The sequence below is a fragment of the Narcine bancroftii genome, chromosome 3 (genome assembly GCF_036971445.1).
Source record: "Narcine bancroftii isolate sNarBan1 chromosome 3, sNarBan1.hap1, whole genome shotgun sequence".
In the NCBI taxonomy this organism is placed as follows: Eukaryota; Metazoa; Chordata; class Chondrichthyes; order Torpediniformes; family Narcinidae; genus Narcine; species Narcine bancroftii.
The window spans coordinates 302,043,342-302,058,324 of record NC_091471.1 but is presented as its reverse complement, the minus strand read 5'-3'; the positions used below and the strand labels follow the sequence as shown (position 1 = coordinate 302,058,324).

The following is a 14,983-nucleotide window of genomic DNA, read 5'->3' as shown; positions in this document are numbered from 1 at the left end:
GACAAAAGGTCTTCGACCTTTGTTTCTTGTTCAGTAAATGCTGCTTAACCTATGGAGGGTTATCAATAATTTTTGAGGTATTTTTTAACTTGGTCACTGCTTTGAAGTACTGAATTATTTGTTCTGCGCTTTTATTGTTGTTGCTGTCTGCAGATTAGTCAACTTTCACAAGTTCTCTCGGTTAGTATATATGCAAAATATTTAAAATGATTTGTGTCTAGAAATCTGTGGGTGGACAAAATAATTATTGGGCCAGATCTTGCACATTATTGTTCACATTTATGAATGTGACAACTGATCTGTAGTCATTGAAATAACAATAAATGACAGACTTCAACACATTGGTTTAAGAGCAGATGTCCAAGATTAGTTGATAGATAAAGGACAATTCTCTCAGTCCTCTGCAGATTTAGTTGGTGAAGTCCAACAGTACAACATAAACTGCAGTATAATACTAGTGAAACACGAGCTCGGGACTGGATCGTAGGTTATATATCTTTACCTCCTCTGGTCACTGTGAGACCAGCTGAGTTCACTGGCATTTCTGTGTTTTTACTGCAACATAATACTAATTTAGATTTGCACTAAGTTACCCCATTGACTTCAGTGTGAAATCCAGGGCTAAGGTCACAATGGTTCTAAATCTTTTTCGGTCTAAGGCCAACCTGGCTTCCAGCCTAACGTGCCATGGCCCACTAGTAGCAATAACTGAGCAATATTTTCAAGTCAAAGGCAGTTCTGCAGAAACACATCTTTATCTAATTTAAAGTATTTAATATTTTTAAAGAACAAAATGTGGCCCAAATGGAAGCATGCTGTGGCCCACCAGTGGGCCTTATCCCACTGATTAGGAATCAGTGATGGGACCAGAGGCAGAAAGGGAAGCAGACTAGAAGCTGCAAATGGTAGAAGCTGGATGGAAATAAACAAGTTGCTGGAGGATCTTGTTGGATTGGCAGCATCTGTGGAAGAAAAGAGACTCGCTGTTTAAGGTTGAGACACTCAGTTCCTCCAGCAGATTTCTTTTGCAGCAGGCAAAAGAGTGTTAATTATTTCCTTTTTAATATTTTTGGTTTGTATTTCAAATCAGATTTAAATTAAAATTGAGTTGTTGATGTAAAATGGACATCCTAAAAGTCTGTCATTGAGCTGTGAAAACCTTTTCAGCCAATTTGGTGGGGGGGGGGGGGGGGGGAGCAGGGTTTTCACACTTTGTTGCACACTGGCTCAACCCACTGGAATCTCGGGTGATTAGTTTGACCCTCTGCATCTGAACCAGATGGGTAGGAGCATAGTTGGGGTTAGTTGGAGCAGATGAGGGAGACCAGCAAGATGGAGTTTATTGCAGTGAGATTGATTTTTTTTTTAAAAATGGAGATCGGGACGGGTGAGCAAAAATAAAAACATTTTCAAATTGAAACATATTAACATTCCTTGTAAATTTATTTCCACTTGAGAGGGTACCTTGGAACCTCGAGCAATTTTGGACCACAGCAGAAGCCAGTATAAATATTGGCTTAGTGATCAGATCTGCCTTGACCGTGTCTCCATTTAAAATGTTAAATGTATTATTTCCAAAAAAAGAGGCTATGATCTGTTCTAATCCCATTCAAAATGCATTGGAAATTCCTGCTTCACCAACGTTCTTGTTTACTGTCCGAATTCTTGATACTGTTACCATCAAAGATTATGTCTTCCTTGCCCTCTAAGAAGGAGAGTATAATGTGGTATTACCCCTGTTGTACTGGCCTCTTTCACACTTTGCCTCTCATGTTTGTTTATCTTCCACCACAAATAAAACATTGTTGTATCGAGGATCTTTGACAAATATATTTGGATTTATTTCATTATTTGAAATTGGAAACTTCAAAATCCTGAAACCTGTTTAAAAAGGAAAGGATGTGTTACTTTTGTGGAGGTTGTCCATTTTTTTCCCCCTTTTTGCTTGTTGTGGTTCTGCTTGCTTGTGGAAGTTGCCTCTTCACTGACATTTGTGACTTTAATTTGACAGATTTACTAATTTGCTCTGTATATAATTGCTTGCTTTTAGCATGACTTTTCCCTCACTTTTTGTTTTGGGTTTTTTCTTTCTTTGTTCCCTACCCCCTTTTTTTAAACTATTGGCAGTTGGCAGATCGGAATGGAGCCTGGGAACCTCATATCAGCTGCCAGCCCAGTGCTCATCATTTGGGAACACGTCTAACATCAGACAGGCTTGGCGGTTCTGTACAGGTACTTTCTGCATGAGTTGCACCACAGTTCTTTACTTAGAAAGTTGATTTGCCATCCCTGCAAACTAATTTACTGTCTACAGTTATTAATATTTGTATTCTCAATCTTCATTTCTACTTTTTAATTGGATTTCAAGTAATGTTCATGATTTGAAATTTATTTGTGGTATTCATTTTGTCCATAGACAATAATTAGGTGTAGTACAGAATGGAATCAGGTTGGTGCTTAACTGTTTCCAGTTCATAGACTTCTTAAAAAGTTGGACAAATGGAAAAAATAAATAAATGCACCACAATTCCTATCATTAAGACTTTGAATGATCCTTTAGTAAGGGGATGAATTTGAACTCTTTGTAAGATACCCAATTAGCCATTGTTTACTTTATTATGGAGTGGGATGTGGAGGTGGAAATGAATGGTGAGATCAGCTGGGAGCAAAATTAGTGCAGTACAGATCTATACCTCTTCTGCTGTGTCTTATAATTCCAAGTAATTTCAATTTTTGTATGCAATGCCCAAAAGAGCTGGAGAACCTCAGCAAGCCACACAGCATCTTGAGGGAGCAAAGGGTTATAACCAGGCATTTTGTAGAGGGACGCAGACTGGGAGACCATTTCATTGAGGACATTCGCTCTGCCCGCTGTAATAACTGGGATCTCCCAGTGGCCAACCATGTCAATTCCACACCCCATTCCCACACACGTGACTGTCAATGGCCCAATGCACTGTCAAACCAATGCCACCACAAATTGGAGGAAGAATGCCTAATGGTCCCTCTGTGCACTCCAACCAGATGGCATTAACATAAGCTTCTCCGGTTTCTGTTCGCTCTCCCTCTCTCTCTCTCTTTCATCCCTTGCTTTTCCTCCAGCTTCCCACTCCCTTCCCTCTACATTCAGAGAGCTACACCACAACCCCCTATTGCTTCTGCTTTTTTTTAAACTCTTCTGCCCTCTCACCCAGATCCACTCTATTGCCTGTTGGCCTGTGTTCCTCCCCTACCTCTTTATTCAGGCACCTGCCTGCCTTCTAAGCATACCTTGACAAAGGGTGAATTATTGGTGGTATTCCTTTGCTTTCTATAGACACCTAATGAGATTCTCCAGCATTTTTGTGCATTGCACTCGATCGGTCTGCAGATTTTCCTGTTTAATTCTATTTTCTTTTGAGGTATCATTATAATCTCCCAACTGCCAAAGAGTTTTTCAACCTGTGATCATAGGATTTGCTATAGTTCCTGGAGACCTGAATGCATGTCTTACTTTGTTCCACAGCACTCACTGCTTTTGGACAAAGTGAACAGAGAAGTAAGGGAAATGTTCCTTGTGTGTTACTTTATTGAGTATTGCAGGTATGAAGGAATGTTGTATGACTGGATCTTTGTTGCAGCTGTCTTCGACCATTTGGTTCTGCACACCATTGGAAATGTTTAAATTGTTTCAGAAAATATTTATTTTACTTGAGAAATTAATAATGAAATAGTTTACTGTCATTGTACAATGTACAGTAAAACCCCTATTATCCTGAATTCAAGCAACCAGCAAAAAAAATTGCAGAAAATACAGAGGTAAAGTAGTTCACGAATCACGCAACACTAAGTCTCAAGCAACCAGAAAATTCACTTATCTGACATCTACCAATCCACTAGGTGCCAGACACTAGTGGTTTTACTATACATGTGCCCTAAATTCTTGCTGAAGCTGAACAGGTACTTATAAAGAAAAGCTATAATATTAAATTAAAACACAAGATAGATAATAAATATTCACAGTAATCCCAGTGCAAAGAAGGGATTTTTCAACAGTGCAGACAATCCATGATCAGTGTACAAAGGGAGGTTCAAGAGTGATAAATGTTGAAAAGAAACTGTTCGTGAACAGTTTTCCAGGTTCTGCACTTTCTGCCTGAGGGGAACAGTGAGAAGAGGTTGTGACAGGGTGAAAGGGGTCCTCTATGATGATGGATGCTTTCTTGAGGCAGTGCCTCAAATAGATGTCTGCAATGGATGGGCAGTCAGAGCACATGATATATGTGCGATCATAGAGTGGTCTTTATCAGAATGTGCACTTTGCACATTCCTTTGTATTGAAAACAACATATGGCAACGATTATACATTGAAATTAAGATTTCCTTTTTACTGTGGTCAGAAAATTTGCTATCTTGTCAAATGACATGATGGTAAATAGAAAAAGCCTTTTATGTAATGGCTTACATCACAGCAAAGAACTTAATTCATTTGATTGCTTTAGAAGCTTTGAATTTATAACAATTTGTACAAAATGATGCGATTAGATAAATTGCAGTTTAAACTCGTTTGGTGAGGATGAAGTAAATGCATCCACTCTAAATAATACCAGATGAGAGAGTGTATGGACTTGTGATTTCCAGCTAAATGAGGACATTGTTAGAAGTTCATTATTCCCTTCATATTGCACCAAAGCATCATTCGACATTACATCATTAAAAGTGAGACAAGAGTCCTAGGTCTGAGCTGTGGTTGTTTGTCTCAAGTTACTTTCCATCATCTGTGGACTGTCTGGTACACAATCTAATGCCGACGTACATTTCTAATTTAGGTGCCTTGCTCACTATGGAGATTCTTATTTGACTTGTGGAGTGTTTTGTTTTTTTCTAAATAAACTATTATAAATTAATTTTATTGTAAATTCAGTTCCAAACTTTCCAGTGGTATTCCTGAGTAATTACAGTATAACTCAATTATCCAAAATAAGATTCTCAGAAATCCTCATCCAAAATTCTTTTGGACCCAGAAGTGATGTCTTTTCGCCTCCGAAAAATTTTGGATAAATGAGGATATCCAAAAGAAATCAAAAATCCTCATTGATCTGAATTGACCTCACAGGTTGAAAAAAAAATCACAACGTGAAATTAGAGCAACAATTGTCCTCGTTTCACATAACTCCCTCCCCTCACTCTTTCCATCTCTTCTTCATCTTCCCCTATTGACTTTTCTCTCCAACTCTCCCTATCAAATTGCATGCCGCTATCCCCCAGCCACAAGCAGTCGAAAGAATCCCTTGTGCTGATGCAATCAAGGAGAGCAGGCTCTCGGGCAGGAGTGGGACCTCGAGACAGTGGCATTCCCTCCCTCCCCCCTTGGCACACTGGAACACCCAATGCCAACTCCAAACTCTTCCCTCGGCCTCCTACCGCACACACATATTGGACTCCTGGTGTCCATGTGCATGTGCAGTAGACCTAGCGGTGAATTTGGAATTGGGACTCAGGCGTCGGGAGTTCAGGTGTCCGGGGAGACAGGAGCCTGCCGACTTGCCAATGAGTGTCGGGGATTGGTGCCAGTGGCGGGGACATGTTGGGGATTGGCGCCAGTGGCGGGGACGTGTCGAGGATTGGCGCCAGTGGCGGGGACGTGTCGGGGATTGGCGCCAGTGGCGGGGACGTGTCGGGGATTGGCGCCAGTGGCGGGGACGTGTCGGGGATTGGCCCCAGTGGCGGGGACGTGTCGGGGATTGGCCCCAGTGGCGGGGACGTGTCAGGGATTGGCCCCAGTGGCGGGGACGTGTCGGGGATTGGCGCCAGTGGCGGGGACGTGTCGGGGATTGGCGCCAGTGGCGGGGACGTGTCGGGGATTGGCGCCAGTGGCGGGGACGCGTCGGGGATCGGCTGCAGTCAGCATATTTTTGGTGAGAAACATTATTTTAAAGCTTTAAAAGTCTTGTTGATTTGTTGTTGTTTCAGCATTGATACAAGTGATTTGCTGTTGCTACTGGGATTTTCTTTTAAATGACCAGTTCTCCGAAAAAATGTTTATCTAACATTGACCCATTCCTGACCATTCCAGATAATCGTCGTACTGTATTACAAGATTCCACTGTAATACCTTGCAAAGCAACAATACATTTTTTTTTAATTTGGGGGGTAAAAAAATAGATCAATGATATTTAGTGTTTAAAATCTACCAGAACTTTTAGATTGACAAAAAAAGTCGACAAAAAGAGTTCTTCCAGAGATATTTTTTCCATTTCTGTCATTTATTTTCAGCAAAATGTTCATACAGTTCACTGACTCTGTGGCTTTACAAATATTTTGTGCACTCTTATTAGAGGCATGAACATAAACCAGATTTCAATCGTCCTACAAATTGTCAAGTAACACAGTATTAAACAGATAGGCTAAGCATGCAGGAAATGGAATATAATGTAGCACAATGGAATGTAATCATCTTCTGAAGCATTTTTGAATTATAAATGCAAATAAAGAAACAACTTTAGAACAAATTGAAACTTTCAGCATGTTTGTAAAAGTTTGTTTAATTTAAGAATGTGCATTACCAGTACTGGCAAGATTACTGCAGGTTATCAGTCAGATCCAACCTAGATGCTGAGCCATTGGATTGCCAGATTACATGCAAACAGATATATTAGGAACAGTAGAAAACCTCTCGACCTGGTTCTGCTTAATAAGAACACCATCTAATTATCACCTTGTTCATATTCCAATTTTTATACTTGCTGATCAAAAATCTATCAACCTCTCATTCTTCTGTACTCCAGTGGCTACAAACCGAGTGCATTCAATCTTTTATCACATAACTGCTTCCTCTGAACTTCTTTCAACATACAGTAAAATCCCCATTAGCAGGAATGCAAGCAACCGCAGCCTCAAGCCACTAGCAGAAAATAAATAAGTTAAAAATACTATTATTTTTTAATTGGCGCCCCCTAGCGGTCAGTTTGCCAATCCATGCAAAAGTCAATCTCAAGCGACTGGCAGATTAGTTTATCTGGCATCTACCAATCCCCTTAGGCACCAGATACCAGGGATTTCACTGTATTCACTTTCTTTTTCTTAAGTGTCCAAAACTGCACACAATATTTCAGATGGAGTTTCACACTAAAGTCCTTCAATGCTAACGAATATTCTATCTACTTTTACATTCAGTTCTCTCAATAAATGGTATTTAAAAATATTGGTTAGGCTGTTCCGGGGGTTGCCCCTTTCCTGGAAGGCTGTGGAGGCTTTAGAAAAGGTATGGAAGAGATTTACCAGGATGTTGCCAGGTTTAGAGGGTGTGAGATATGGAGAGAGATTGGACAAACTGGGGGTGTTTTTCTCTGGAGTGTTGAGGGATGAACTGATAAAAGTTTATAAAATCGTGATGCTTCGATAGGGTTAGATGGTCAGAATCTTTATCCCAGGGTAAAATTATCATGTGTTTAAGGAGAGGAGAAAATTTGAGAGACATTTGGGGCAAGTTTTTTTTTGCATAGACTGGTTGGACCTGGAATTGGCTGCCAGAAGCAGATACGAGCGTGGCTTCTAGATAGAGAGGTACATATCATATACAAGCAGCAGTTTAATATGGACATCATATTGGGCACAGACACATGGGATGAAGAGCCTGTTTCTATGCTGTCCTGTGTTCTGTTGACTTGCTGAACCTACATATTAGCCTTTTGTAAGTTGTGCAATAAGACACCCTGATTTTGGAGTGGCTGCTCACCATTTAGATAATTTTATTTCAATTTTTTAAAAATTGGAGAAATGTTTCCCACTCTATGCTCCATTTACCAGATCTCTCCCCCCACAGGGCAGAACAGTTAGCACAGCAGTTAGCGCGGTGCTATAACAGTGCCAAGAGCCTGGGTTAAAATCTGACATTCTCGGAATGGGTTTCTTCCGGGTGCTCCAGTTTCCTCCCACCCTTAATTGGGGAATTTGGGTGGCATGGGCTCATGGAAGGGCCTGTTACTGTGCTGGATGTCTAAATTTAAATTTAAAAAATTATGTAATTCCTTTTGTAGCCTTATTTTCTCTTCACAACTTGTTTTCCTAATATCTATCGATGTGCATTCAAAAAAACTAAGTAGCCATATCCTTGGTGCCTTCATCCAAATTGTTTATATAAATTGTAAGAAAAAAGTTGAGCCTCAGCACTAATCCCTATGGCATTACCACTCATTACCAGCTTGACAGTCACAGAGAGACCCATTTATGCTTATTATTTATTACTGAGCATCCCTCCAATCCTTGCCAATATGTAATCTCCTACACCATGAGCTTTTATTTTCTGCAAACATCTGTGACATGGCATCTTCTGGATCTGGTCTAAATGGGAAACAACTGCTAAATTTATACATCACTGATTAGCTTTATCCTTCTGGTTTGTTCAAATGAATCCAGAATTATTTTCAATTGTAATTGTTTTATTTGACACAAATAAATCGTTTTACATTGTTTGAATCTGTTATTGCCATTTTTATCAATTCATTGCAAACCAAACCTTATTTCATATTTATTGGAAGCTGGAAGATCCACTGCTGGGTAGGGCTGACTCTAGACAACAGTAAACATTTCCAAAAGTAATGTATGGACTGTGAAGCATTTAAAAACTACCACATGAAAATAGTTTACCCGCTCTTTGCGCAGCTTGAATTTTTATTTTAGAATTTCTGCATTTATCATTTCATACAAGCATGAGGAGCAGTGATGTCTTTAAACATGCACTACATTTCTCCAAACTAGCACGGACTTCAGGGGTGAGCCAAGGTATGCTTAGCTTTTGAAGTTAATTTACCTTTTGGTAATGTTGATTGAAGGTCATTGGGAATGTTTTCTGCATTTATTTAAATGAGGGTTGAGTTTCATCTGTAGAAGTACATTTTCCAGCAGTGAAGCAGTGCTTTAGTGCTGTCATAGAGTCTCAACCCTAGATTAAGTACTTTCGTGTCCATCCAGAGATGGTACAGCAATTTGACCTGAGAGAGTAGTCATCCAGAGAGCTCCACAAATCGTGAGGAGGTCAGAATTCAAATTTTGCTGCGGGATTGAAATTTGGTTAATGGTCTAGAATTTTGAAAGGTAGATGACAATTTGTCTCTGCAATGATGGTTGCAAAAACTAACTGATTTGTAAAAACAAAATGCCTGGATCACTATCTTTCTTCAGGGAAGGATCTGCCAATCTTATCGATTCTTTGTACTGGACTTCAAGAGCAATTGAGGATGAGCATGAATGCTGCCTTTTCTAGTAACACCCAGATCCAGGAAAATTGATCTGGAAAAACGAATGTAAACTTACAACTCAGTAAAAAAAAAACAACTCCAAACCAACCTAGTAGTTTTTCATGCTCAATCAACTGCTCAAAGGGTTCCTGTCCTTCAATTTAACATTTTTCTCCTCTGCTCAGTAATTTTTCCACAACAAAGCACTTGACTTTAGGAGATTGATGTATGACAAATTGCAGCTATGCATCATATTTGTAATTCCACGTCATATGGAACTTCATAATCCAAGCATGAAATACTATGACTGTTTTTTAAAAAATTCCTTTCAACACATGCATCACTTTTGTAAAGGCATATTCTATTACTGTAAATAGGCATCAATCTACAAAATTATTGTCATTCTGGTTGAGTTTTAGAACCTTTAGTAATCATTGATGGGCCAAATTTTTAGTTAACATAGCAGTATTTTTAAAGTTGATAAATTTTGCATGATTTCCATTAGTGCAGTGGTTAAATAGTTCTGGAATACTTCGATTAAAATTGTTCTGCTTTTGTTTTTCTCTGTCATTTGAATGGATTTGTTAAAGTTTTATTTCTATTATTTTTGTCACTTGCAGATTTTTTAATTGTTCAAGAAATCTACTAAATTATTTTCTGGATTTTTTTAAGGTTGTGAGTTCAACAAATGGAGAGCTTAATACAGATGACCCCACGGCAGGACACTCCAATGCCCCCATCACTGCTCCAGCCGAGATTGAAGTGGCAGACGACACCAAGTATGAACTTTTAAGTCTAATACCTTTGTATTTAGGGAATTAAGAGAAAAATAAGTCCCTGAATGACTGTTTATTTTTAAATAACAAAATTACAGTATCCCTTGTACACGCTAAAGATATTTATCAAGCACAACCCTTGTGTTTTGTTTAATGCAAACAGGTCCCAATTTGTGTCATTTCAGTGATAGAAATTATTATTTTTGACTGTAAGATTACAACAAATGCTTTTTGAAACCTGCAGCGTTCATTTCAAAGACAGGACTGCCTTCGTTTAATTTATTTCTGTTTCATGAAGACTTCATGAACAGTTGTTCTGGAGAGAAACAAAATCTGCAGATGCTGGAATCTTGAGCAAAGAATTGCTGGAGGAATTCAGCAGATGGTCAGTCGATGTTTTGGGTCTGGACTCTTATCAATACTCGAAACGTTGACCAACCATTTCTACCCATGGATCCTGTCTGACCTGCTGAGTTCTTCTGAGTTGTTCTGTTCCTGTTCATCTGCACAGGAACATAGCGGGATATTTGGTTTGCAAAAGAATTCAAAAGATTCTTTGTATTCAAATGGGGTAGATTAATGAAAGTGGAGCACAAGAAGAGTGGAACAGTTGAGGCTTTTCGTTTTTTTTCTGGAATGTTGAGCTATAAATGGCTTAAGCATCTTTTAGCTTTGCCTATCACTAGTCAAGTGATATTGGAAGTGTAAAATTATAATTGTCTCAATTGATGATCAGTTATTCAAGCATGAGTTTCAAACGATTGCCTTCCTTTGGTTTTTTTTAAAAATTAAAGTGTGTGGCACATTCCTGAAGTCCCTAAAAAAATGTTAGATCTATTTCAGCCATGGATGCAGACTTTTTCAGCTTTCACTACACTTCAAACATAGAAAAGGGCATTCACAATGATTCTATGCCTTTGGTGCAGAAGTGGGTTGGAGTTGATTAGCTACATAACGCATGGAAAATCGAAATGTTTTCAGATGTCTTGCTAGAAAAAAAACCTTGAGTAAGAATTATGTTGGAGTAAAACTTGTAAATTTAAAACATCTTTCCTTAAATTGTTCTCTTAAGAATCAAAAATGTATTTAAATTAGGCTAAGCTAATGGAATATCTTAGATTCACAAATCTATTTTTTCTCTGCTCATGTGCCAGTACGCCTATCTTCCATAAGTAATTCGCAACATGTTTGGGAAATAAAATAGGTTCTGCATGTTTTCATCCCTTGTTATTATCCAGATATCTTCTGTCATCTCAACTTTCAGTTGGTCTTCCAAAAAGTTGATGATTAAACCCTGTTTCTGCTAGCCTACTCTCCATTCTCCCTCTCTTCCCCATCCCTTTTTACTCTCCACCCCGTCCCTTTGCATTCACAGAGCCCCACCCCCTACAATTTTGTTTGAGCATTTTGCTCAAACCTTGATGAAGGCCTCAAGCCCAAAATGTTAGTTATGTATCTTTATCTTTGCTACATAAAGTACACGGTTTGTGCTAGTGAGTTTCTCCAGCATTGGGTTTTTACTTTTGTTTCGACCATGTAATATTTGTTTTTTTTTAAGGTGCTGTTGTTTCTTCAAGAGGCGGAAGAGGAAAACTATTCAACGCCACAAGTGACTCTGGAAACTGCTGTGAGATTTACACGTGTGCTCTGCAACGTTCCAATCATGACAGATTCAGAAACCCATCCTTTTGTGGCAGGCTGTTGTCTAAGATCATGACTTTTTTGCCCAGCATTTTGGGCTTCTGACATTGGCATTCTCTTCTGCTGTGAAGTTCATATTTATGGACTTGCAAATACACCATACAAAGTTTTTACTTCCTTTTCTGTGAAAATCCACAAAAACATTTTCTTTGAAATAAACACCCAAAATCTACATTAAGTAGGATTTATTTCTGTGTGGGATCAAGGCAGAATTCAGTTGAAGTTTTAAATAAAAGTTTCAGAAAGGAAAGAAAGATAGCGGTTACTTTGAGTTTTGTGAGAACTGAAACTCACCTCAAGAAATCCATCATTAATCTCCAGTGTTATGTAATTGCAAGTCATACAACAATTGTTTTCCTTTGTTTTCTGCTTTATTTTTGTTCGGTGTGAATGCGTGGTGTAGTCACTGTTGTTGGGTACTGTTGGGATGGGAGAATGCACAGAGGGCTTTCTACATCCCTAATTGCACTTTCGATATCAGTATGTAAGAGCTTTTGGGTCTGATTGTGCAAAAACTGTTTCTACATACCTTTTTTTAAGGGAATACAAAAACGGTAGGATACGTAGCATGTTTTTAATTGTAATAATGACAGTATAATGTTTGCAAAATGTAAATGAGGCAATTACATTAGTAAACTGGGTAGAAATAGGACCTGGTAATTCACAGAAAGAAAAAAAATAATTTTGTTCAAATTCCGATCTGGTTAGTTTATTATCCAGGTAGCAGGAGGGCTGTAAATGAACAGGAGCTGGTCAATGTCAGAATTTTAGCAGCTGTAACCATTCAAAACCATGTGAAGAAATACCACACATTTACAATGAAATGAATGGGTCTTTCTGCAAAGGCACTATTTGTGTTGTATTTGGGCAAAGCAACCAAGTTAACTGGGACTTTGTGCACGATTAAAGCCTTTTTCATGGACCTGTCACGTAATCAGAGATCAGCACTCAGATTGTGTTATTAGTAATTAGAAAAACATGTGGTAAGCATTTGGAAAGGTCTCACAATTCAAATCATTTGGCATTTACAAGATTGCTGCCACAGGCTTAGACAAAGTCTCAAGATAATTCAAATTTTAAAGCAAAAAGTTGATTTTAAAAAGTGCTGAGAAATTGGTACGTTTTTATTCTGGGTGACAGCAATGAAGAGGAGGAGTTGGTTTCTTTTAAGTCCCTGGGTCAGTCAGGCTTTTCATACACACCTCTGCTGGTTTGACAATGATATTATCAACGAGAAAGTACCTCAATTTCTGGATTAGAAGCCACAGCTCTTGGCGCTCGTTTGCAATAGAAATTAATTTGAAGTAAATTTTGATTTTGGAGGCATCTCCAACTTTATCGATTGCTTTTATTGTGCCCGAAGCCACAATCATTTTGGTTTGAACCACAAAGATTTTATGCACAATTTGATTTAAAAAGAAAACAATTGTTTTTACTTCAAAATGTGTTTCATTTGAATCTTGCATCATTTCAGATCTCCCTTTTTATTTTATGGCTGCAGGTGTTTCCTCAGGAAATTAGGGTACTTAAAATGGATGCCTGACTAGACTGAGTTATGACCAATTATCCATCTCAATAGATTGATAAGTGCAAGGAAAACTTGGGTTACAAGCTTCTACCTAGAGTGAACCACTTGCATCCTGCACGTAATCGAGCTTGTAGTTACGTTCTTTTACCGAGCATTGTTTTGACAGAAACTGTTTCTATTCACACGTTACCTAGCAAGAGGTCCATTTCTAGTGCAGGGAAACATTCGTCCACAACCACGAACAACATTTTCTTTGTGTAGCCCTCAATTTTTAGTTGGTTAATAATTTTTGAATGCTTAAGTACTGTTGTGGATACTGTCCATTTGCCTTTGAACGACAAGAAAGTGTAACAACAAAACAAAGGAGGGGGCGGGGGTAAAAAAAATTTCCCCTGAGCTTTAGTTACAAGATCTCCAAGGTAAACATTCTGATACACATACTCCTTAATGTATTCATTGGGATCTGCAGTACTGTATGTTCTGGTTTATGTATGGATTAAAAATCTAAAGATTTTTTTTGCATTTAGAATTCTTTTCCTAAGATCTCTTTAGAGGGTTAGCTTGGCCAATGTGGTTGCAGCGCTCCTGATGCTTGTTTTGCTGCCTTTCACAAGTAATTTGAGGTTGAAATCACGGCTAATGTACTTTAATTGTTCAGCTTTGTGATCACAAATCTAGTGGACAACAACATTTTATTTCCCTGAGAGTTCAGCACATGAGAGATATGTACACATCAGAGATATGTAGGATGGCCTGAGATGAGGTTTGTATTGCACATTTCTACTTTCATCAATTGATCACTCCTGAAGTTTTAAAGACTAATTTCACAGTTGGATTTGTAGAGACCTGTCCTGAGAGAAGGCAGAACTGATTTTGGTACTGCCTAAAACATGCACTTTTCATATTGGTGATTGTGGTTCAGCATGGCCAAAGTTTTAATTTCCCTTACACAGAAAATAATGGAATCAAATGCTGAATCCATACCATCGTTTAAGAAAAAAGCTGATGCCTGACGGTGGACTGTTGACAGTCATACCTTATTTTAATACTAATTGCTGTAAATAGACTTTCAGAAATGTATGCAAGCAGATTAACCTGCTCGTAATAACCGATAGTTTGCCTGTGAGTCTTCTCTGCATCCACGGGGGGGTTTAGAAAGAGAAGTCACAAGATGTCACGGGAGTGCAATGATATCGCCAACGTGCTGAGCAATGTTTTGCAAACTTCATCTGCTGCCTTTTCTGATAGGATGGGTCTGTTCTTGGCTGGAAAGCAATTACTAAGATAAATGGTATTGTGATTATTAAAACGTATATTGATGTTTAAGTTCTGATTTTCTTTACCTTTTTGTGCTAGACATTCACTCAGAATGACGCCACATATGAAAATGTTGAACTATGCATTCTGTAACCTGTCCAGTAATTGGACACAAAATGGCCCCTATCCACAACAAGCACATGAGCAATGTTATCACGCTGTCATTAATTCTGGTGACTGTAATAAGTGAAAGAACCAAATAAAGGGAGTACAAGCAATTCATATTTCTGTCCTTGCTATTTTTTTAATTTGTTGCTTCAAATTTGAATATTGTGTTCAGTTCTAGCCACTTCGGAAGGATGTGGAAGCTAGAGAGAGGGTGCAGAAGAGATTGTTTAGGATGTTGCCTGGATTGGAGTATGGGTCTTGTGACTAGGTAAGTTTAACAGAACTAGAGCTTTGCTCTTCGGAACAAAGTAGGATAAGAGGTCTACAAATTTAAA

General features: G+C 38.6%; 1 protein-coding gene and 1 long non-coding RNA gene across 14 annotated transcripts in view; one reads left to right on the top strand and one right to left on the bottom strand.

Moving 5' to 3' along the window:
- Nucleotides 1-14,762, top strand: part of LOC138759003 (casein kinase I) — a 120,581-nt gene extending 105,819 nt beyond the window's left edge. For 5 of the 12 annotated variants that reach the window (XM_069928745.1, XM_069928741.1, XM_069928742.1 and 2 more), the window contains 6 exons: nucleotides 154-180; nucleotides 2,128-2,232; nucleotides 2,417-2,449; nucleotides 3,506-3,538; nucleotides 9,891-9,997; nucleotides 11,553-14,762. In XM_069928745.1, coding sequence (XP_069784846.1) covers nucleotides 154-180; nucleotides 2,128-2,232; nucleotides 2,417-2,449; nucleotides 3,506-3,538; nucleotides 9,891-9,997; nucleotides 11,553-11,607 — 360 coding nt within the window. In that variant the 3' untranslated portion in view covers nucleotides 11,608-14,762. The remainder of the gene's footprint in view (nucleotides 1-153; nucleotides 181-2,127; nucleotides 2,233-2,416; nucleotides 2,450-3,505; nucleotides 3,539-9,890; nucleotides 9,998-11,552) is intronic. The other 7 variants (XM_069928752.1, XM_069928748.1, XM_069928751.1 and 4 more) reach the window with 5 other exon arrangements.
- Nucleotides 1-14,983, bottom strand: part of LOC138759005 (uncharacterized) — a 55,868-nt gene that overhangs the window by 23,895 nt on the left and 16,990 nt on the right. The window lies entirely within an intron of this gene.